At 41.4% G+C, this 23,749-nt stretch overlaps 1 protein-coding gene across 1 annotated transcript in view; it reads left to right on the top strand.

Annotated features, from left to right (window-relative positions):
• ROBO1 (roundabout guidance receptor 1) overlaps positions 1 to 23,749 on the top strand; it is a gene marked incomplete at both ends in the record, with an annotated part of 702,311 nt that overhangs the window by 624,028 nt on the left and 54,534 nt on the right. The window contains 9 exons of the mRNA XM_080919233.1: positions 32 to 200; positions 311 to 477; positions 5,320 to 5,441; positions 6,447 to 6,678; positions 7,714 to 7,835; positions 11,303 to 11,474; positions 17,085 to 17,282; positions 21,218 to 21,244; positions 22,669 to 22,711. Coding sequence (XP_080775359.1) covers positions 32 to 200; positions 311 to 477; positions 5,320 to 5,441; positions 6,447 to 6,678; positions 7,714 to 7,835; positions 11,303 to 11,474; positions 17,085 to 17,282; positions 21,218 to 21,244; positions 22,669 to 22,711 — 1,252 coding nt within the window. The remainder of the gene's footprint in view (positions 1 to 31; positions 201 to 310; positions 478 to 5,319; positions 5,442 to 6,446; positions 6,679 to 7,713; positions 7,836 to 11,302; positions 11,475 to 17,084; positions 17,283 to 21,217; positions 21,245 to 22,668; positions 22,712 to 23,749) is intronic.

Genomic DNA, 23,749 nt, shown 5'->3' with positions numbered 1-23,749 from the left:
TAAATTGATTTTCTCCTTCCACTCTTGTTAGAATTTGGAGTTCCAGTTCAACCGCCAAGACCCACCGACCCCAACTTAATCCCCAGTGCCCCCTCAAAGCCTGAAGTTACAGATGTCAGCAAAAACACAGCCACTTTATCATGGCAGCCAAACTTGAACTCAGGAGCAACCCCAACATCTTACATTATAGAAGCCTTCAGGTAGGGTGAGCGGGGGGTCTTACAAGCTCCTCTCTATTTATCTATTTTTGCTTTTCTTTTTCAATCCAGTGTTCTTACTCTAACGAATGTATCTATCTTATGTATCTTAGCCATGCGTCTGGGAGCAGCTGGCAGACTGTGGCGGAAAATGTGAAAACAGAAACATTTGCCATCAAGGGTCTCAAACCTAACGCAATTTACCTGTTCCTGGTGAGGGCAGCTAATGCGTATGGGATTAGTGATCCAAGCCAAATCTCAGATCCTGTGAAAACACAAGGTAAATGTTGATTGACTGAAGCCTGAAACACCCATGTGTCCTTAGATGTTACCATTATAGTGTCCTGATGTGTGTGTTACTTGCTAAGTTACATTAGCAAACCTAATTTATTTTTATTTTTTATTATTTATTGTCCAACACAAACTATGGTGTTCTGGGTTGAGATTATCAACATCGCTAACACAGAATTAATTGCTTCTCCTGAGAAAACAAATCCACTAAAAGTACCCCGTGGTTCTATTTGTATATGCTTTTTGATTTTGTGAATTGTAAGCCAAGTATTGTAACCCTATCACGTTTGTATTTAAAACCGAGTAAGTTTGTTGGTGCCACAATTCAATGCATGCAACATCCCAGATGATTTCTCAAAATTCCCACCCAGGTTAACTTGTATCAAGTGAAAGTCACCCAGAGGTAGGCAACCATTAGATATGTGGTCTTTGTTCCTTCTTGGTATTCAACATCCTAGAAGCCATGGGAGAAATACTTTGGGTCTTTAGTTGTTTTAGTCTCTCGTTTTTTGCTGTGTGAGGCATGATATGAAACTTGTAAATGGAAAATAATGTACATTTTGGTGAAAGCTGTCTGGAGATGAGAGGTCCAAAGCACAACTGTTCAAAGTCCATTCCCATGTGAAAATCAGAAATGTTACTCACTGCGACGTCCTTTCCAATAGATGCTCCTTTGCATCATCCCTAAATTGAAATTATTCATCTTTTTGACAGATTATATTTCCCCTCTACTTTCTTACTCTTTCTGTTATTTTAATGTCCTCCTAGAAGGAAAATATTCTTTTAGTATTCTCGTGGAAGGAAAAGTTATACTTATTGGAATACATCTTTAACTTCTCTTTAAGCCTAATATCATTATAATTGAAATATGCTTGCTTTTAATCTTAGCAAAAGTGGTTCTAGAGTTTATTAGAAATGTACAATTGTTTCCCCACACAGAAGAGCATTAACTCTGAGTTACCATTTCCAAAAACAGAAGCCTGAACTAGTTCTAAAGAGAGAAAGAAGTTACACAGTAAGGACCTAAAAGACTTGAACAGCGTTCTTGTTGGTGTGGGGGAAAGCAGACCACAGCAGTGTAACACAGTTCCCAGGGTTTATCTAAATAATCATTTGGGGAGGACATTTTGTGTTTGAAGTCACTGAGAAAGTAAAGCTGGGTTACAGAGCACGCCCATGTCTGTTCCTTGTGTATTGAATTCAACACACCCAGATGCCTGTATTTGCTAGTGTGAGTCACCTGCTGGGGAGCCTTAATATACTTGGAGCCTGCCTTGAGGCAACATGAGGCTCACAATATCAGATATGCATTTGTAAAGAACGTAGAAACTACAGCAGCTTCTAACTGAATTCAAACTTCCCTCTCCACGTAGAAGTTCCTACCCATCTATCCACTGTCTCTATCCAGTGGAATCTGAATGTAAGTATTTTTGACTGACTTGATGCTGTCCTTCCGTACACATCCTCATTTCTAAATGACAATATCGTCCATATGTCTTATGAATGTCATTTCCTTCAGATGCATAGTTAGCAAGCCAGTATAAGAAAATGAATCTGTGTCAGCCAGGGGACTGTCTAGAGAAATCCACATACCATTCTGAAATAAAGGCTCTTTTCCTGTCGTCTCCTTGGTCTAGCCAGGTGGTGCTTAGCGAGTTGTTCAGTCCTAAATGTCAGATATCCGTGAGTATAAAATGAGGCCATCTAAACTCGCTTCCCTTGAGTTGACAGAGATTATTACTAATTATTGATAATGCATGCAGGCTGCTTTTTTTTTCTATCAAGTTGTCACAAACACGTGTTTCTTTCAGTGTCTAAACTAAGAATAAAGAAGGTTCATAGGAAATTGAGCTGTCCTAACACTACCAAAAGTAGCACGTGAAGCCAAATGAGAGGATCAATTAAATATATCTTGACAGCTTGGAATGATGAGCCAGCACTAACAAGATTAAAATTAATAGAGCAAATAAAAAAAATCTGGTACTTGAATTATGGTTTGGAAAATTAGCTATAAAGGCTGGAATGAGTGGGCTGGCTTAAGGAGGAATATTCGTCTCTCCCCTTTATTTTGAACTGGTCAGATCATGCATTATATAATGTGCAAGATGTGAGCACTCACTACATTTTCAGATTAACTCTTAACGTTTTTGTTTTATTTTGGTTGGTCCCGTACTGTGGATCAAACCCAGGTTCTCAGAGTCACAAGATAGCACCTTATCACTGAGCTTTACCCCCAGCCCCGACTTCTTAGTCTTCTAAGAGGAGACCAGTGACAACACTTGTTGAATGAATGGCCGAAAATCAATCCAAATACAAGAAATTCAAGAATCTTGATATGCCCAAACCAAAACCACATAAAGACTCTGAGAGCCCTTGCTTACCATCTTACATGACTGTGATGTAGAAGACGTTCCTCCCCTCCCTCCAGACAGCAGAAAGGGACCAGTCAGGAGGAGTAACTAAAGCACAGTTCACTGTTTAGATATAACTTACATCAGGATAATGACATGGACCTAGCAATGAACTTGGCAACCTTTGGTTCTGCAAGGACCATCGTCTACGTTGCTGTCAGACAGGGCTCGTGTGGCTTTTGATGGAATGCAATGCCATTCTGACGCCACAGGCCCCATGCTTGAGCAATTCTTGAGCCTTAACTTTTAATGGAAATGCACATATTTATAGACTATTACAGTGTGCACATAGGATTCATCAGAGAAATACCAGTGTCGCCTGACAAGAAAGAGCAATAAGAGGGGGCCACTTGAGGGCCTGAGTCCAGTCCTTGGCATCCGTGTGGAAACTCAGACAGGTCGTGGAGTTCTTGGCTAGGGTGCAGAAGGCCCTGGAGTGGGGTGATGGGAGGATGCTATCTTCCCCCAGTCACAGGAGCATTGGTCTCCCTGGGGGTAGGTGCCCAAACAGATCCAGTTTTTGTTTCTATTTTCCTGTTCCATCTGTTCCCCTCTCTCCTTGGAGTTGGTAGCTTAAGCCAGAGCAACAATGGAGAGAACAGAGAGTCAAGATAATGTGCCTGACATGGCCTAGTAACAGCCGAGCGATTTTTCCCTGGCATTGTCTGCATACTGTAAGTCAGCTCTGGAAAGAAAGTATGGGGAGATCGGAAAAGGGCGTGACCGGAAATTATTCCAGCATAGTTACTTTGATCATTTGGCTTACTTATTTATTTTGGGGTTTGTTCTGCTTTGTTTTGTTGCTCACAAAAGGGACTCTCTGTGTAGCTTTGGCTATCCTGAACTCAGTGTGTAGACCAGGCTGGCTTCAGATACACAGAGATTCACCAGTCTCTGCCTTCCAAGTGCTGGGATTAAAGACCTGTGCCCCTCTGCCCCGCCATTTTCCTTCTTTATAAACTTAATCTGTAGGTGGGGTATACATCCAGCCAGGTGGCACAAATGTTTGATAGTGGCTGACCAGTCTGTCCTCTCTTCTGCTCAGTTGGTTCTCACTTAAATATTCATGGTTTTGCTTTCTTCCTATCCAGTGACTGGGGTATTTATTTGATCACTGAGCAAACTTCTGCTTTTGGTTTTTTGTTTTGTTTTTGATATTGTTTTGTTGTTGTTGTTGTTTTAAGGTTGTAACACATCTAAAACGTATATGTCAAAATATAATCATCTATTAATAGTTCTATTAACAGTTCTGTAGTCCCTTTCAAATCTCAATTCCTTTTTATTCTTCATGCTGCATTTTCTTTTACCACGTGAAACCAAAACCCACCTGTATATAAGAAGGCCTCTTTAGCAGCAGGCAGGTTTTGCTGAGTATAGAGTTTAATAAACTTAGCAAAACAGTTCCTTGGCTCCCCAAAATAGTACAGCATAAAGGACCCTAGTGGCTGCTCACTCCTTCCTGTGTTGCTTGTCTCCTCTGGACCATTTTAGACTTCACGGGACTGCAAACAGATTATTAAATCTCGCATACAATGTAGTAACCTACACCACCGTCAATGAAAAAGAGAAGTTCTTATCTCCCACGTAACCAGACTTGCCGGATCAGACCCTCACCATAGCGTCCAGTCGTTCCCTGTGCAGCGTTTCCTTGCCATCCGCCTCAGTTGGGAGGATACCCAGGTTTCTCCCAGGATGCACTGCTCAGCTGCCTTCCACGATGTTCCCCTCACTGTTTGCAAGCTTCTCGTTCCCCTTTGGCTCAGCTGCAATTCGCTGTCCCTTTCTTCCTTGTATAGTTGGCTCGTTACAGCGGGCTGAATCAAACTCAGAGTCAGCCCAGTGCCCCAAGGCTCAGCAGTATAATGGTTATTACATGGTATGAGGCGCTCTTAAAAAATTACTGTTTGCCACAGTTATCTTTGTCCCTTGCCCTCTTGGCTTTCATGGGTTTCCTATGTGTTCTGCCTCCCCCTCCCCTTCTGTTTCTCTTCATCTGATCCCTGTGAAAAGGTTAAACTGTTACGAGTGGAGAGGCAGCTAAGAGCCCTTGCTTGGGAAGCGTGAGACTGTACGTTTGAATCCCAGAGTCCACATAAAAAGGCCAGCCGTGACCACATAGTCCTGTGGTGATGGGGGATGGTCGGAGACAGGAGGGTCGCTGATGAGTTTTCTGACTGTGAGCCTAGCTCCAGGCTGAGACCCCACGTCAAGGGAATAAGGCAGAATGATAAAGGGGGACACCTGATGCCCTTCTCTGGCCCTGCAGATAAACACACGTGCACGTGCACACACCTCCCCCCCCACACACACACATGCACATGGACACACATACATACGTTCTGAGAGTTGCTATCACTGCTATCAGTGCAGTAGCATTGGCTGGGTCCCGACTTAAGCTGTGTGTTCTTGGACTGTTGCAGATGTCCCGCCAACCACTCAAGGGGTGGACCACAAGCAGGTCCAGAGAGAGCTGGGGAACGTTGTCCTGCACCTGCACAACCCTACCATCCTTTCTTCCTCTTCTGTCGAAGTGCACTGGACCGTGAGTCGTGCTAACTTTGGGGCATTTTTACTAAGCGGGTGGTCTCTGTGAGATTCTCACACGTAGTGAGTGGCTGCTGTTCACTTCCACACCATGAAGTTTATTATGTAAACCTTGTTTATTCCAGAAGCTATGATCCATTATCAAAGGGCATACGTGTGTGTGTGAGTGTGTGTGTGAGTGTGTGTGAGTGTGTGAGTGTGTGTGAGTGTGTGTGTGAGTGTGTGTGTGAGTGTGTGTGAGAGTGTGTGTGAGTGTGAGTGTGTGTGTGAGTGTGTGTGTGTGAGTGTGTGAGTGTGTATGTGTGAGTGTATATGTGTGTGTGAGTGTGTGTATGTGTGTGAGTGTGTGTGAGTGTGTGTGTGTGAGTGTGTGTGAGTGTGTGTGTGTGAGAGTGTGTGTGAGTGTGTGTGAGTGTGTGTGTGTGAGTGTGTGTGTGTGTGTGTGTGTGAGTGTGTGTGTGTGTATATATATAATCAGGAATTGTTTTAATACAGTGACATGTGACATGTACATTGCCACATGTACTTTTTAAAAACATAGACACACTTCCAAAATGTTAAGTAGATTTTTTTTACATCTATTTCTATTCATTCTTTGAGAATTTTATACGTATATACAATGTAATTTGGTCACATTTACCTGCTACCACTTCACAGAACCATTCCCATCCATTTCCAACTTCATGGCCGTAGGTTTTCAAAACCAAAATGGAAAAATCACCTTCCGTAAGATGCCCACATGCCACTTATATAGTGTGCCACCCATAATGAAGCCTGATGTTTCTGCTGCCACATAGTATGACGACATGGTATGACAACATAGTGTGCCGACATGGTATGTCGACACTCTAGATGTTAATGGCGCCTTACTGCTATGTGCTAGAAATCCACCCCGTGGAGTCCCGTGGGGTTTTATGCTACTTGTGACACCGTGTTTCTGTTCCTTTGCAGTGAGACAGTCCAGCCGTGGGACTAACTCTGTTTTTCTTTGTCCTTGGAATAGGTGGATCAACAATCTCAGTATATTCAAGGATATAAAATTCTCTACCGGCCGTCTGGAGCCAGCCACAGTGAATCGGAGTGGTTAGTTTTTGAAGTGAGGACCCCAACCAAAAATAGCGTGGTGATCCCTGATCTCAGAAAAGGCGTCAACTACGAGATCAAGGCTCGCCCATTTTTTAATGAGTTTCAAGGAGCAGATAGTGAAATCAAATTTGCCAAAACCTTAGAGGAAGGCAAGTATGATGAATGGGGTTCCTGCACACGGGAAAGCTGTTTTCTGGGCTTTTGTATTAGTGGAAGTGGTTCAAAAGTTAACGGCGACAGTCATCACTAACCTGTGTATATTAAAATACTTTGCTGTGGGAATCTGTTTACTGACTAGTAAGTGACTTGCTTCAGTTTGTCCTGCACACCGTGTGTGCAGATGTTAACATCGTCACGAAAGTTCATATCCGGAGATAGAATTGTTCCTGATTCGCTCGCTTTCTTATTCAGTGAAACTTATGTTAATGGTGTGTAGACAATGTGACTAATATCTGGGTTTGCCTGGACTTTCCAGAGTGTGCATTTTTCTCCTAATGCCTCATGCTAGGAAACCCCTTAGTTCTTGGCAAACCAGTATTTCCACCCTATAACTGAGAACTAAAAAAAAAACAGTGTTCGTTTAAGTATAGAGAGTTGAATGTCACAGGATACTTTCAAACAAGCCAATGAGCAAAAAAGCAGCATTTTCTCTAATTGTAACTTACTGTATACAGGATAGGCTCTAATTAAATGTAAAAAGATCACCATTCTTTTTCCTTAGCTTTGTAGATTCTAGGGAGAAAAATATGAGTTTTAGGTGACAGGCTCAACAGAACATATTTTCCTAAGGGTGTTTTTAATTTTAAAATGTATTACTGGTGTACATGTGTGTAGGTATATGTTGTCATTGTGAAGACACAGAGAAAATGTTAATGTCCTTCCACGTTAGGATGCAGGGACATAACTCAGGTGGTCCAGCTTGTCAGGGCAACAGATTTGCTAGCAGACCCACCTTACTACTTTATACAGATGTGTGGTGTGCTGTGATTGTAACTGTTATGAGAAACTCACATTCTGAATGACGTACTATGACTTGGAGAAAACTTGTAGTTTGCAACCCTTTAGCGTTGGGTGATAACCACATTTAAAACGTGGAGCATCTGGTATCCTTACTGTATGTTTTTAAATACTGCGTGCTTTGGGTTTTATGCTCTTACAATCTACCTTTTATGATAATTTAATAGCACCAAGTGCCCCTCCCCGAAGTGTAACTGTCTCTAAGAATGATGGAAATGGGACTGCGATTCTGGTCACTTGGCAACCGCCTCCTGAAGACACACAGAATGGAATGGTCCAAGAATATAAGGTAATAAACACTCTAACTCACTGACAGGCAGCCCTCACCTCTCACAGAATAGCCAGGATGCATTGTCTGTGGGCCTTTGGCGCCATCTGCTGGCCCGGCTGCTGACATGTAGATTTGTCTCCTAAATTTCCTAAATTTGTTTCTGAAATAGTGATTTTAGAGTGATTGTACATACTAGCCATTTGGGGAAAAAAAAACAAACAAACATGAAAGTTAAAATAAAATCTGTAAGTGCTCTATCAATATTTCATAGGAATAATATAGAAATATAAATTTTTAAATGTTCATGATTTTTTCCCCAAAACGTGGCATAAATATATCACTCAGAATCGAGTTATTCTAGGGAACTGGCTCTTAACATAGTTATGGGCTGTTGACCACTGAAAAATATTAAAGGATATTTTTTCTCTTTGACATCTGTAAAACATAGGACCTTACAACTATAGACTGGGAAATTTGTTTTTCAATACATGGGTTTTTTTTTTTTTTTCCATGATGAATTTTTAGACTCTAAACTAAATTTCAAATCTCAGAGATTTACCTATAAATTTTGTTTGCTGTACATGTTTGAGATGTGTGAGACATTTTCAAGTGATTTTTTTCCTAGTGATTCTGTGTAATTTTTCCTGTGAAGTAACAGCATTGCCCGTTTATGGCTTTATATGTATATAAATTACTTAGTATTACTTACTATCTCTATTATTACTTAGTACTTCGCATTCCTATGATGCCCTGAATAATTTTCTGCTTATGTGGATATGAACCCCCGTGCTTAGGAAGGTGGGCACATTTGCTGTCTTCAGCGTAAGTTAACCACTTACACTACAGACTAACATAAGAAGCTCTTGAGTAGTCCTACCAGGCCCGTTCTTTGTGCTTTATGGTAAATATTCCTGTGATTTGATATCAAGCAAGGTAAAGTAGGACTAGGAAAGATTATTTATTTATTATGTATTCATTTATTTATTTAGTCTCCCCCCTCCTTGTGTGTGTGTGTGTGTGTACCTGTATGTGTGTGTGTGTGTGTGTGTGTGTGTGTGTGTGTACCTGTGTGCCATGGTGAATGAGAACAAGTCTGAGGACAATCCTCAAGACTTCATTTTGTCTTGCTGGCTTGGAACATAATTTCTTTTGAATAACAAGTTCATAAAGCTGACACTGGTGATATGTGTAATGTCAGTTCTTATGAGGTAGGGGCAAAGGCTGTAATAGAGCTAGAGATGACTTCATCACTCAAGTGCTCACTACCTGAAATAAAGACCTGAATTTCAGCCCCCAGAAGTGTCACATGCCTGTAAGCCCACCACTAGAGAAGCCTCTGGCTTGCTGAACCAAAGGTGTCAAACCCATTTGGTGAGTTCCAGGTTCAGTAAAAGGCACTGTATCACAAATTAAGTTGGCAAGTGACAGAAAAGACACCAGTGTCAAACTCAGACTTGTGCGAGCGCGCGCGCGTGCACACACACACACACACACACACACACACACACACACACACACAAGTGCGTGCACATACACCATGCACACAAGCAAGCAAAGTAGTTTTTTAAAATTGCTATAAATACATTAGAGTTGTCTTAAAGCATTTTGAGTAAAATTTTTACTTGTAACTGGGTCATTCAAAGATAAAAAATGCCTGTAATTTTAAATGCTTTCTTATAAGCTCCAGGGCTATTTCTGTATTAGTGTATTACAGAATGCTTTGCTGCAGCCGTAGGAAGCAGACTGTTGTAGAAGAGTTTGTGGAAAAGCCTAAAATTTGATGTTCTCTTGGCTCCCAAGCAGAATTGTGTCACATAGACATTTCCCTCCCAAGAGTCAGAACTCATTTCTCTCCTAGAGAAATTTGAAAGGATGGATTTCACTTAACTTCATGGTCAATTTAAAATAATAAAATGCCTTTCAGAACCTGATTGACTGGTACGAAATCAGTTTGTGGCTTCGGTTCAGCTGTGTAATGTAATTGGTGGGAAAAAAAAACTCACAAAGGAGTTCATTTCCAATGGTCAGTCGGGGTGGAATGTCTCACCATTTGTGGGCCATGATGCACTGGAAGTTCATTTTGGGGATGGGAACTCTCAGAGAGGCAGGCAGACTGTCATTGCAGGACTCTGGGGTTTCCCACTGCCTGTGAGTCTGTGTTCCCCGTGTAGTGCAGGTAACAGCTCATCATAGTTAATCCTCCCTACATCCAGAGGAGAGGGCAAGCCCTAGAACCCAGAGTATTACTTACTGGATGTGATTTCTTTGTAGGAACAATAAAAATGTCATTGTCCCCCCCCCCCATGTCCAGTTGATTCGGAATTATCTCTCTATGATTAATCTTCGAATGAAACTTAAAGCCAGGCTTAGCATGGTTGTCCAAACTTCCAGTTTCCTAAGCAGATAGTTTCCTATTGGATATCACTATCAAAGTTCAGAACTGTACACAGTTGCCTTTTTAGTACAAGAAATTTCTCACACCAAGGGCATATGTTATTATTCTTGTTCATCCCTTAGGTGTTATGAATTAGAATTTGCTATTTTAATTTAGACGGAAGCTTGGAGTGATAATATTGCTTATTGATTACAGTTCAGCATACCATACTCTAGATAAACCCTAAGGTGACTCTTACCCCTTGGTAGTATTATATTTTCAGTATTAACTGTGTTTAAATAGGGTATTTTAGATTATTCCTGAGCTCTTCTGCCTTGTCAGACAGTATTTCTTGGTTTTGTTGATCATGTGATGTGTCAGTGACACTTTGGATTAGTTCTGTTCTGGGGTGTCAGGATCAATGCTGCCTTTGTTTTGAGACACCTGGTCGCATGGAGTTACGCTTGAGGTATAATCGTCAAGCAGTGGCTGATATATTATTATTATTCTTTCTGCAGAATACATTTTTTATTTCTTCATGAAAATTTCTCTGTGTTAAAAATTAAACAGAAACCCAATGAACCGGGCCGATGAGAGCCAGTGAGAGAAACAGCCATGTTCTAGCAAGCTGACTAATTTAGATGACAAAGTATTTTTTAAATAATGTATTTGTTTTATATACTGCTTTATATGTGTGCAGGTGCACACTGTGGCCAGAAAAAAAGACATCAAATACGTTAGAACTGGTGTCACAGGTGTATATGGGCTAAATTATGTGGGGTTCTGGATCCGAATGGCTCTGGCTCTCTAGATTTCTGTAATTATATTGTAAGCCTTCTTAACTGTTGAACATCTCTTCCAGGCCCTGTGTGATAAACTCTTAAATGATTATATCTAACAAAAGCACCTATAAAAAACATGAGCTACTGCTAATATTCAAGTTGGCCAGTAATAATCTCAGAATTAGGTCAAGGCAAATAACTCCTAAAGTTTCCCACACTGAATTCTTGATAGATCCGAATTCTACGTAAAGCGTGAAACTCCACTTTGATTTTTGTTGAGCTTTGCAGATAACTTGCATACTTTATCAGCTTTGCTTTAACTCTTATAGGTTTGGTGTCTCGGTAATGAAACCAGGTATCACATCAACAAGACAGTAGACGGTTCCACCTTTTCGGTGGTCATCCCCTCTCTGGTTCCTGGGGTCCGATACAGTGTGGAGGTGGCAGCAAGCACTGGAGCTGGTCCTGGGGTGAAGAGTGAACCCCAGTTCATCCAGTTAGGTAAGAGTCGGATGACCTATCCTTTTCCCACTTGGTCTGCTCTACTGTTTTTATTTTGAATTGCCCAGGTACTGCCGCCAGTCAATAAGAAGCTTCAGTAAGATGTGTGCAATGGGGCTGCCTTTATTTAAAGCACGGAACACCGGAGGTGCGGAGCCAAGAATCCTTTTTGAAGGGCAGTGCATTCTGAGAATGATACTGTTAGGTGATTTTGTCATTGTGTGGGCCTCATGGAGTGTGATTACATGACCTAAGACATCGGTGACACACTGGACGGCGCAGTCTCATGGGAGCATTGTTCTCCATATGGCTCATCATTGCCCGAGGATGGTATATGATTAATGACTGTGGATGTCTCACAACTAAAACATCATGGTGTAGATTATTCCTTCTTCAAATACCCTGCTGTCAATATTTATTCTCATCCTGACTCTCTCTTATGGAATGTTTATCTAATTAACACATGCTGTTAATTGAACATCAAAGAAACCGCCATGAAAATGACAGCCTTTCTACCAGTGGATTTGAGACCTGTTTGGGAAGGGAAATAAAGCCCTTCCTGTAACACTTAAGCCAGGACTTGGAAAGTTAGAGCAATGTGAAATCTGTATTTACACTTAATGTCTGTTTAAAAATACAATTGTTTTATTACAAAAGGTAAATTAAGATCTTAATTTGTAGTATTTATATGCTTATTACTTAGAAGGCTAAGTACAACTTTTGCCTAAGAAGAATTAGGCTAATGAAAAAGAAAATGTGACAAAGAAGCCTTAATGACAACCATTCACTGCAGAATATATTTTATATGCAGAATATACAAATGAACAGGTGATTAATAGCAAAACATAAGACAACAAATACTACTGTTTCTAAAAAGACAGGAGAAAATAGCTTTATATTTAGACAGTAATATTTTATGAAGGGTAATAAGTTCACAGTCAACTTCATATGTAACAATCAGAAATTAACTTTGTAATACTTTATATCACAAGTTGTGAACAAAGAATCAAATAATGCAAGTCTACATGCTTCACAGAAAAATGCCATCTTAATGTAGTAACAATATTGTCATCCTAAAACTAAGTCAAAAGAAAATTAAGAAACACTCAGTCTATTGTGGAGACAAGGCTAGCTCCTATAGGATGAACAGTTACTAAAGGTCTGTAATGTAGCACAGAAAAGTATCAGAAACACCTGGTTGTTGGTGAAGACTCAGGTCCTGATAAGCACTAAAAGTTGCAGGCAGTGTGGGCCACAGGCTGATGAGACTGAGTCTCTAGATGAAGTTTCCAGGGTTATCCCAGACAACTCCAGTTATCTACCTCTGGTAGAGTTTCTATGTGTCAGGCTTAGGAAGGTGCATGTTTCTCTCACTGGTAGGATCACACATCCAATGCTGGAGGCCGTCACAGAAGGAGGTCACTGGGTGTGAAGCCACCTTCTACCTAGTGGAGATCAAAATGGGAACTAAGAGATACCCATTCAAAGCCTGTTCACTCAGTCACCACCGTGGCTGGCATGTCAGAATTTTAACCTATCTTTTCCATATAGCAAATCTGAAAGTAATTGCATGCATATCCTTTTAGACAAAAATAGCTTCTTTGCTTATTTAATTCAAGCAGTACAGGGAACTGAAGAAAAAAAACGATTAATGCATCTGTTCCAATGTTATAACACATGCGGGAACAAATATAAGTTGACACACATACATTTATCCACTTTTGGGCGATGGCAATATCTATTTTTTAACATTGTGAGTTAGTTGCTATGATCCCGTTGGTATCGTTGGCTTTTATAGCACACTGCCTTTTGGTCCTACCATTTGGAAAGATGAATTGCCAAAAGAGACTGTGAGTAATTTTATTAAGATTTATATCAAAATATATTTAAGAGTCAAATTGGTTTTCTTGCAATTATAAATGAGTTTCAGTTTCCCATATTTTCAGATAGTCTCAGCTGCAGTGAGAGAAAGCCTGAGGTACTGAGTGGCCATTTTCATTCATTAGTCACACTGCACTTTTTTCTGATAGGCCCATCTGGTGACTTGCTTTGGAACCGCCCATGCCCGTTTCTATGAAATCTAAAGCTACCCAATTTAACCTTGCACAAACAGCCATGAAATCTATAAACCCAGTAGATACAAAGGAAGAATTACAAACGGAAAGAGTAGGTCTGCCTAGTGAACGCTGAGAGGTTGAAATACTCTTAGGCCAACTAGAGATAAAAGGGTCTGGGACATGAAATAAAACTTTGAGTCAACAAACAGTTGAAAGCAGGTGACTGCTTGTGAAAATGGAGGGTTTCAGCCTTGACCCTCTGTAGAATGAAATTAGGAGTTTTGTTCAAGGAAAAGGTACATGTAGCACTCATGCACACACACACATGCACACACGGGACACACATGTATACATAAACACACACATACACGAACACATGCACACACATGCACAAGCATGCACACATGCACAAGCATGTACACATTCACACATGAACACATGCATACACATTCACACACACGCACACATGAACACATGCACTTGAGTGCACACACACACAGATGCACAGGGCATGAAGAGGAATTTAGACATTTCACAGAGAGAGCAATACACACTGAAAGCTACTTATTTTTCCTACCAATTGTCTTGTCAGGATGCTTTAGTAAATCAAAAGCAATATTCAAGTTAAGAAATGTTGTGCATATAGAATTATGCTGATTATTTTTCTAGGAAAACAGTGCTTAGGAACTGTTAAATTCTGCTATTGCAAAGCAAATTATATAGCAGAAATTTTTATAAGTCTCTGATTTGGGTTTGAACACTCTTTCTATGGACTGACTATAAACAGCCTCGCTCACAGGGCTCTAACCATCTGGTTGTACGTATTTATATGCCTAAGCATCTAGCCATGCCCATCTGATGTCCCCGTCACAGAGAACTTTGTCTGTCATGTACCCTGAAATTTTTATGCAACCTGCCTTTGTTGCTCCTCTCTAGGACAACTTTGACCAGGATGAACGAGGGTGGGGCATGTATGTCACCAGGGAGACATGAAGGAGGCAGTGGGACTAAAGATGTGACAAAACAGAATCAGTTTATTACACACAGGTCTGCAGTGAAGAAGATACAGACAAGTGTCAGTAGGAGAAATGCATTCATCCTGAAGGTGTGACTAGAAAGAGAGAGGACCTGTGTACTGGTATCTTTGTTAGTACTTGGAGGTTTCCTGCAGGCCATTTCATTGATCCAAGAGATTCTGTAGTGTTGCTCCCTCACTAAGAGGCGATTACTACTGCACATGCGCACATTCCATAGAGGTCAAGTACAGTTGGTGAAGTAGGTTGAACTGCTATGTCCCTTACAAAGCTGGTCACAAGGATGCAAGAGTATGAGATGCACATCTTGGGTTGTCCATCTTAAAGACTAGGAGATAACAAGCCAGAGACACCGAGATGGCTCTGTGCTTGCAGTGCCAAGTGTGAGGCTCCAAACTGGAATCCCTAGTACCCAGGTATGGAGGTTAACTTCCCAAATCCCAGCACTGGCTGGGCAGGGAAAAGCAGGTGCATGTCACTCACTGACAGCCAGACTAGCTGAAAAAATAAGCTCTATATCCATGAAGAACCCTCTCTCAAAAACTAAGGCAGAAAGCAGCTGAAGAAAACCTTCAGTGCTGCGGGCCTCCACGTGTGCATGCATGGGCATCCACACCCACGGTACACACACATTTACATTTGCATACAAATGTATGTACATAGACACACACACATTCTTATAAAAGCCGAACGGTTCCTAGAAGGTGGGTCTGACTTTCTCACAACAGAAAAAAAGGAGTCAGTGCACTCTGCTGCTCACTGCTCTTCTGTTTGCCGCTAACAGGGTTAGGACGAGAGGGAGCCAGTCCCTTTATTGTGTGCCCACTGATGACTGTGCCAGACCCCATGGGGTAGTCCCAATCCAGTGGTTGTACAGATGATCCTGGTTAAGTTCAATGGGTTAGAAAGCAAAACTGAAAGACATGAATCTGAGAAAAGAAATGGTAGCAATGAGGGAATGGGAAGGAGATAAACTAGGGTAGGGAGAGAGTCACCACAATATACTGTATGTATCAAATAACAAAATTAATCAATAAAAAGGGAGAAATAAATCCAAACTAACATACAACTACAAGAGTTCAGAATAGAGATTTTTCTTTCTGCCAAGTGATTTAATAATAACAAAGAATGCACCAACCATAATAAAAGGACTGAGCACTCTAGTGTCACCAGATGCTGTGGAGGAAGAGCATTAAAACCGCTGCCACTGGGGAGGATTGGGCTCACTGGACAGAGTCAAATTGGGCATCAGTCAGGGCCAACAAAATGGGCCACCTTGAGGGTAGAGCAACAGCTTCAGTTTCCTACAAGAGTCATAAGGAAGCTCTGTGGGACCTGAACTAAGAACTGCAGGTTTCAGAGCCATTACCACAGGCTTAAAATAACTATAAAGTAAGTATATTTATCAATTTTTAATTTTTGAATCAAAATGTCTAACAGAAAATATGAGTCTTTTTTGGCTATTCATAACACTTGATGACTCTTACATATTTAATATTCTTTTCTTATTATCTAATGCTGACCCTCATTATTTTAAAAGAAAGATTATTCACAGTCCTTGCAATGTGGATTTTTTTACAGTGTTTTAGTGGCCTCCGGTCTTACAATTCTTTCTGAATATCCATTCAAATAATGTGCTACTACGACAGTTCCTGAAAATTAGTTGCAGGAAGGGAACAAGCATGCTTTTTTAAATATCCACTTATAGAAAAAGGATCATTTCAGTTCTAGCCCCACCGCCCCACTCCCTGCTGCTCACATCACTTTTTTTAAAAACTGGTTTATTTATTTTTTAAATATATGAGTACACTGTATCTGTCTTCAGAGGGCATCAGATCCCATGACAGATGGTTGTGAGGCACCACATGGTTGCTGGGAATGGCACACAGGACCCCTGGAAGAGCAGTCAGTACTGCTGAGCCATCCCTCCAGCCCCGCACACATCATGTATAAGAATTTCACTATGTAATTGTCTGGGTTGGTCTCAGCCTCACAGAAATCCACCTGCCTCTGCCTTCTGGGTGCTGGGACTAAAGCTACACGTCACCATGCCTGACCCATTTTTACAATTTTGTATTAAATATTTGAGAGTTCCTACAGAAGTGTGAGAAAGGTTTGTTTTTTTTTTCCCCTATATTTACTCACTCAACACCCCTTGTTATAGGAACACATTAAATTACTCCATATTTTAGGGATGCATTACTTTTTCTAGTTAGCTTTATCCTATGAACCCTTACTCTAAATACCCACACAGAGTTTTCAATAATAAAAAGTCAGCGCGAATTTGTCTTTAAGTATATGTCTGAAAGTCTGACTTACTCGCCTTGAATGAAAATGAAGGGAAAATATTTTTTTTTTCTTGAAAACCTCACAAACTTCCCTGTGGTTGCTGAGGCAAAGCACAGATGATGGTCCAAATATTAAGAAGATAAAACAAGAGCCATTTATACTGTATGCACAGGTAGTATTGTCATATTGAGTTTTCTTGGCCCTTATTAATGTGGAGATGGCCTTTTCAGATTCTCATGGAAACCCCGTGTCTCCTGAGGACCAAGTAAGCCTTGCCCAGCAGATCTCCGATGTGGTGAAGCAGCCAGCGTTCATTGCGGGCATCGGGGCAGCCTGCTGGATCATCCTCATGGTCTTCAGCATCTGGCTTTACAGACACCGCAAGAAGAGAAACGGGCTCACCAGCACGTACGCGGGTATCCGGAAAGGTGTGCCGGCCATAAAGCCTTTTATCTTAAACTGATAATACGTTATTTATGTCACACAGCCTTCGTTAAATGGCTTTAGTAAGTGAAGGTTCTCAGTAGTGTTATTTCTCTGCGTTGTCCACATAGGAACTTACCTGAGCAGCAAGACAGCCAATAGGATCTGTCAGCCTCTCAGAACCCACTGCCTAGGACAGCCAATAGGATCTGTCAGCCTCTCAGAACCCACTGCCTAGGACAGCCAATAGGATCTGTCAGCCTCTCAGAACCCACTCCCTAGGACAGCCAATAGGATCTGTCAGCCTCTCAGAACCCACTGCCTAGGACAGCCAATAGGATCTGTCAGCCTCTCAGAGCCCACTGCCTAGGTTTTTCTCAAGGTCTAGACTTTACCCTATTCTTTCAGGCAGATATTTTGTTTTATTATACGATATGACGTTCTTGCAGGAAATTTGAAATCACCCGTCACAGGAATTAGAAATCCGGGTTTTAAATTCAGGATGAGTTCTGTGCTTCTTGTTGCTTGGAGCTTTAGTGTGCTTTAGTTTGGTTCTTATGGATGAGTGGTCACAGCCTCTTACTTATGTATAAAGATTGCCCTTAGTGGATGGAAATGATGGTGCTTTCGTTGCTCATAGATTTGTCGTTGTGGAGTTGGATATTTATATACCCTTAACTAATGGTTTCTGTTAAGATGTCTGCACAGGTTTTGAATGCACGGTTTGCTTGCTTTAATTCAAAGCTTTGAGGATGCCCCACATAGGCTGAGAGACATAGACATGAACACCTTCGCAGCAGAACCTCAGATCTCTGAGAGACGCTGCTCGTCTTTTCTCTGAGTTGCTTCTTTCTGCTTCTCCATGTCTTTGTGTACATTAACTCTGGGCTACAATAGGTCAGCTACAAGTCAGTGTTTAGTGGATAACCCCCCTTTTCTATCCTTATTCATAACAATGCTTTCTTTCTGTCGTTGTTGTTGTTTTTTAAAAACAAATCATGATTTGGATGATACCATTGCGATTCACTGTAGTTATAGGGGCCATACATCACCCTGTACCAGGGACGTATGTTGCTGCAAAGCAGATTTTGTGTAGATTGCTAAGAAGGAAGCCCCTTGACCAATCAGTCCCTCCTTTCTAATGGCGCACATGTTTCCTAGGCAAACACTTTCTACGTTTCCTGGCAGAGTGCTGTTGCCGAGGAATAGTGTGTGTGAGTCGGTGCATAGTGGAACTCAGATCCCTCTTACAGTTAGACAGCATTCTGGGTCAGCAATCCAAACTGTGCTCCTGCTTACCAGAGAGCGTGACAGAAAGTCCCCTGAAAGTGAATCCCTCCCTGGCTCTGAGGCCTCCTCTCCCTGTGGAAAATGTCCTTAGGCAACATCACTATTCCCTTTTGTTTTCCTGACGTGGATTCTGTCAGTGTCCCTGCCTGTGAAGCAGCCAGGGCTTAGGGCCACTGCAAAGACAGTGTGGCACATTGTGTACACAGAGTGGAACAATCACAGCCACACGGTGACCAGATGAACCTTTGACTCCAGATCAGCGTAGAGAAGAAGTCTGTGTGGGTGGGGGGCGGTGCCTGAGAAAGAAGGAGGGTGCCCTTGGAAGCCTGTCTTTGAAACCTGGTTGGGGTTAGGAAACATAAACTTTGGACTTTCTTGTATTTTCTGTCCAAAGGACCTCCATCAGCAACTTGATTAGGTAAGCATCCAGCTCCTGAACTTCAGCATTCCCTATCACAGCGATGATGTGTCGCAGGTTAACCCTTCTCTGTTGTCCTGAGGTCTAAAGACACAAAACTCTTCCAGCTCTTAAAGCATTCTGGCCCTTCACTAATGTCCTTTGAGCATGCCTGTAAAACACCTATGGGCCCTCCCCAGAGCCATCCGTGTTTTCAGTTCATGTCTGTTGAAGCAGAAATGGAGAGCCATAGTTACAAATGTAATCTAATAGGCTCTGCTGTCCTCAGTTTGGCTTTTTTTCCCCCCACTTTTAATTCTTTATGCAATTTTTAAAGCACGTTGTGTTCTCTTAAATTGCTGGTGCCAAGAATAATGCCAAAGATTTTAATAAAACAAGATGTGGCATATTTTCAAGAGACTGGTGCAAAATGAACACTGGCCTATACAATGTCAAGCCAGAGTTGGCTGACAGTGAGGATTTCTGGTGTGGTCTCACTGCATCATACCGGGCTTGTGATGTGCAGGAACCGCTGACTACATCCGTCCACACAGATCTTCAACATCAGAGAGCAGAGTGTTAGCTGTTATTAGGGGGTTTGGGGATGAAGTTAGGTTTCAGTGGGTAAAAATCCCATTTACTACTGGCCTTTCTTCCTTTGGCCTTTATCTTCACAAATTAGGGTTAGCAGAAGGACCTGGTTTCTATTTCCCCACGTCCTTGTCATCACATGAATGTTCAGGCACTCAATTCTTAATTGGTCAAATGCACCTGTGTGTGTGTGTGTGTGTGTGTGTGTGTGTGTGTGTGTGTGTGTGTTTTATGAGGACTTGTTACTATGAGAGGTTTTTTGTTTTGTGTTAATGTTGCTAAATTCTGTTAACTTTGGAAAGATCTGAGGGAAGAAGAAAACACAATAAATTTCTTAAGGCGGGCCTGCATGTGTGTGAAGGCCAGGGATAAACAGAGCATGTGTGAGGGTCCTGTTGCTGTTCTTTCACGTATGGAGTGTGGAAAGAAGCAGAGATGCTTCCAGCATGTTCCCATTAAAGCTCCAATCCTATCACCAATATATCCTATTGATGTGTGAATGAAAAATATACTCGAGTGTTCTTGATACGTGATAAATAATTAACTTTCCAGTTTTCTTTGCCCTAAAGATTTGTTGAAGGCAAGCTTTAATCTGAAAGGAAGGAATGGAATTTCCCTGCTCTCTTTATTAGGGCCGCATTCCCTTTAAATTGAAGGGAAGAGACTGGAAAAATCATTCAGCCCCTCTCTCTATGAAAGGGCAGGGAAATCGCTGTGTTGCTGGCCCACACCCAGCATTGAGAGGTGATGGGGGAGTAGAGAGGCCAGACAGCGACTTTTGAGGTCTGCAGTTCAATTTCAGGCATTATTGATTAGATTAAGATTTATAACTGCACAGGGAGTGAAAGGTTCTCAGAGGGGTGTTATTGTTCTTTTGTTCAGCTTCTAGGATGGCGTTAAAAAAAATAAATAAAATGTTCTCTCTGCTCCTAGAAAAAGCTTCTCCATGCAAAGTATGGCAAAGAAATTGGAGTTTTAGCTCCACAACTTTTCTTATTCATTCACACATTTTATGATGGTAACAAAAGCAAGCAAACACGTTCATCTGTTTCTGTAGTGCTGGGTGTTTCCCATCAGTAAAGCACTGTGGCTTTTATGATATTCATATTCTCTCTGTCTCTCTGTGTCTCTATCTCTGTCTCTGTCTCTCTTCCTCCCCCTCTCTCTCTTCCTCCCTTCCTCTCCCTCCCTTCCAGTAAGGAACACTTCACCCCACCCCCACCCCACCCCCGATATTATTCCACTTGGTAAGCATTTACTTTTAGATGTCTAGATAAGGTTCCCGCACAACCCTGATAATACATGTTTAAGAATCCATCATCCAGTGTTTAGAAATGATTAATAGTGGAGGATCCCCGTTTGTATTGAAGCTGTGGGCAGACTCTGTGTTACTAAATGCAAGGTCATTCTCGGGCTAACCCAGACAGTCCCCTCCTGAGACTAGGAGAATGTCAGACACTTCAGAGTGGTACCTGTAGAGACAAGCTTCCTTTTTTCCCCCCCAGACTTCAGAATGGTGTTGTTCATATATCAGAGTGTCAGACCTACCGGCTTGGTTGTTTACATTTATTTTATGTCCAGCTGTCTGCTTGATTTATACTAATGTGTTCCCCTTCTCTCTTCAGCTTAATAACTAGTTTCTATTTTGTTTTGATTTTTCAGTCCCGTCCTTTACCTTCACACCAACAGGTATCTATACGCACTTAACCTCTTCCTTCTGTTTGTTAGTTTGGCATGTGTGGTGCTGTTGGGTTTCTGCTTTCAGCTCGGGGAAAGGACTGACAGAGTAGAAATACACGATTCCCTCCACTCCCGCCAGGCATGCGTTTGAAGTAGACATGGTCCCTGCTGCCTTTTCACCAGCTGAATGCAGTTCCATGTTCTGCATGCAACGTTGCGTCTTAGTCCTGTGTGCATGGGTCTCTATTAAACAAGCACACCTTTTCTACCCCCGGCATGGTGGAATGCGCTAATCATCTGACTGATTAGGTCCCACCCAACAGTGCATCGGTCCCCCCTTGACTCAAACCTCCCAAGTTTTCCAGCCGCAGAACAATTTCCCTCCTTCGTAATTCTCTGTCCTTAGAATTAGTATTCTCGGAGGTACCCCCAAATCACCGTCCCACGTGAGAGATGAGACCTCATTTCCAACAAGTCAGAGCCTTCATCTTTCCATTCTGTGTCTTTCAGAATGGATGCTCCTCTCCCATCACCTGCAGCCAAAGATGCCCCTGTAGTTATGAGTCATCGGCTTTAATCCAGTTATTGGGATCCCTGGGCACAGTTATCTCTCCCTAGCAGACTTCCAGTTTAGAGTTTTTCTAAGTAGCGGAAACTTGGCAGCTTTAAAAAAAAAAAAAAAAAAAAAAAAAAAAAAAAAAACATTTCTTCTTAGAAAATGTGTCTGTATTTACAGGAAAGCTAAGCTTCTTAACTCCATGCCTAACTATTTATAAATCCGGTTTTGTTCTGGCCAAAATAAAAACTAAGATGTTTTCTCATTCATGCCTGATGGAGATATAATGTCTGATAAAAACACTGCTTTCAAGGGGTTTCATAAGCCACATATAAAATCATAAGCCATGTGTAAAACAGGTCACATTAGTCGTCACTACTTGGCATAATTCTTTGTGTGTAGAAAGAGGGTTTATTTGAGCATGTGCCTTTGCTTTACTTCTGTGCTTTCCTCTGGGAAGATAATCTAGCAGTGTCTCCTTTCCTCCAAATGTAAAATTGTGCATACAGAAATCATAGAACTATCTAATCTTGGGGGAAAGTCTAAGCAAGTCCATACAGAGGGTGACGCACACATCAGAATGAGTTGTGCGTAGTAACAGTTTTAAATTTTAAATCATGAAATTTTAAATTTTGCTCCTTGCAATCATATTGAGACACTAAGAAATTAAAAATGGTATATAGTCCGTCTAAACATCAAATCCTAAAATATTCCTAGATGTAGCAAAAATCTGCTACATTTTGCAGTGGTTTTTATAAAGCATTTAGGTAGGAAGGGGGAATTGAATGACATTTAGAAAGGTGTTCATGAATTTAATGGCTCCTGTTATATAAACATGTCTATTAATTGTTCTCTCTCTTTTTTTATAATATTCTAGTAACTTATCAAAGAGGAGGCGAAGCGGTCAGCAGTGGAGGGAGGTAATTATCTTGCTTGCTTTTTAGATCCAAAGGGGTATTCCAATTTCCTTTCTTTGACATTGCTTCCTTTGGTAAAAGGTGAAACTTCTATGTTGAATTTGTTCACTTACTTTGATGTGATCACTCCCCTTCAGCTGCTAACAGGGAATTTTTGCTGTCATTGTATGAATGGTTGCATTTTAGTTCGTGACCACGGGAGGGAGCACTTTACCCAAGAAAAGCAGACTTGCTGATTTCTCAGATGGTTAACAGGACTTAAAGTGATTAAGTCTTGGCACTTAGGAAGATTAAGGAAATAGAGCTGGTGAACAGACACTATCAAAGAAAGGTGTTCCCTTGAAAACCTGGTGAAAGTGGCAGTCACTCAGAAGTTGTGGGTGAGGTTTGTTCTCAGCAAGAATTTAGCATAATTCCCATCTACGTACAGAGGGAAATGCATTGGAAGGAAGAATCTTGGTAGCTTGTTAACAAAGAGATTTTTCACCTCTAATTAAAATGAACCTCCATCCCACGTTTGTGTTTTTAGTGATTATTATTCAGTGAGTTGTAATATATTCACAGAGAAATCACAAATCGAGGTGCCAGGAAGCTTAAAGGGGCTGAAACAGGGAACACATCACAGGTTTAAGGATTTTCCACAGTAAGGTGATTTTCTTTCACTCCCCACCTTCCACCCCACCCCCAGAAAATCCTGTGACATTAAGGTGGTAAAAAAAAAAAAAAAGAAAGAAAAAAAAGAAAAACTAAAAAAACCTGTTCAACACAAACTATTTTATAATTCAGATCTGTTTAAGTTGCTGAGTACCTTTGAGTGTAGAGTTGAATAACGTGTTTAACTACCAGAATAATGTGTTACTCCTGAATCTAAGGAGCGAGGCTGATAGGAACCTTACTGAACTTGCCCTATAACAGAGGGACTTAAAGACAGAAGGTTGCCTACCCCTAGCCAAGGCTTTGCAAGGTGCACTAATCTCCTTCTTCCTGGATACCACTAGCTTCTTGTTTCCATACCTGTGGGACAAAGCCAGCATCCAAATC

This window comes from Micromys minutus, assembly GCF_963924665.1.
Source record: "Micromys minutus genome assembly, chromosome: 7".
In the NCBI taxonomy this organism is placed as follows: Eukaryota; Metazoa; Chordata; class Mammalia; order Rodentia; family Muridae; genus Micromys; species Micromys minutus.
The sequence above is the reverse complement of the archived record's forward strand: the minus strand, read 5'-3'. Positions and strand labels throughout refer to the sequence as shown.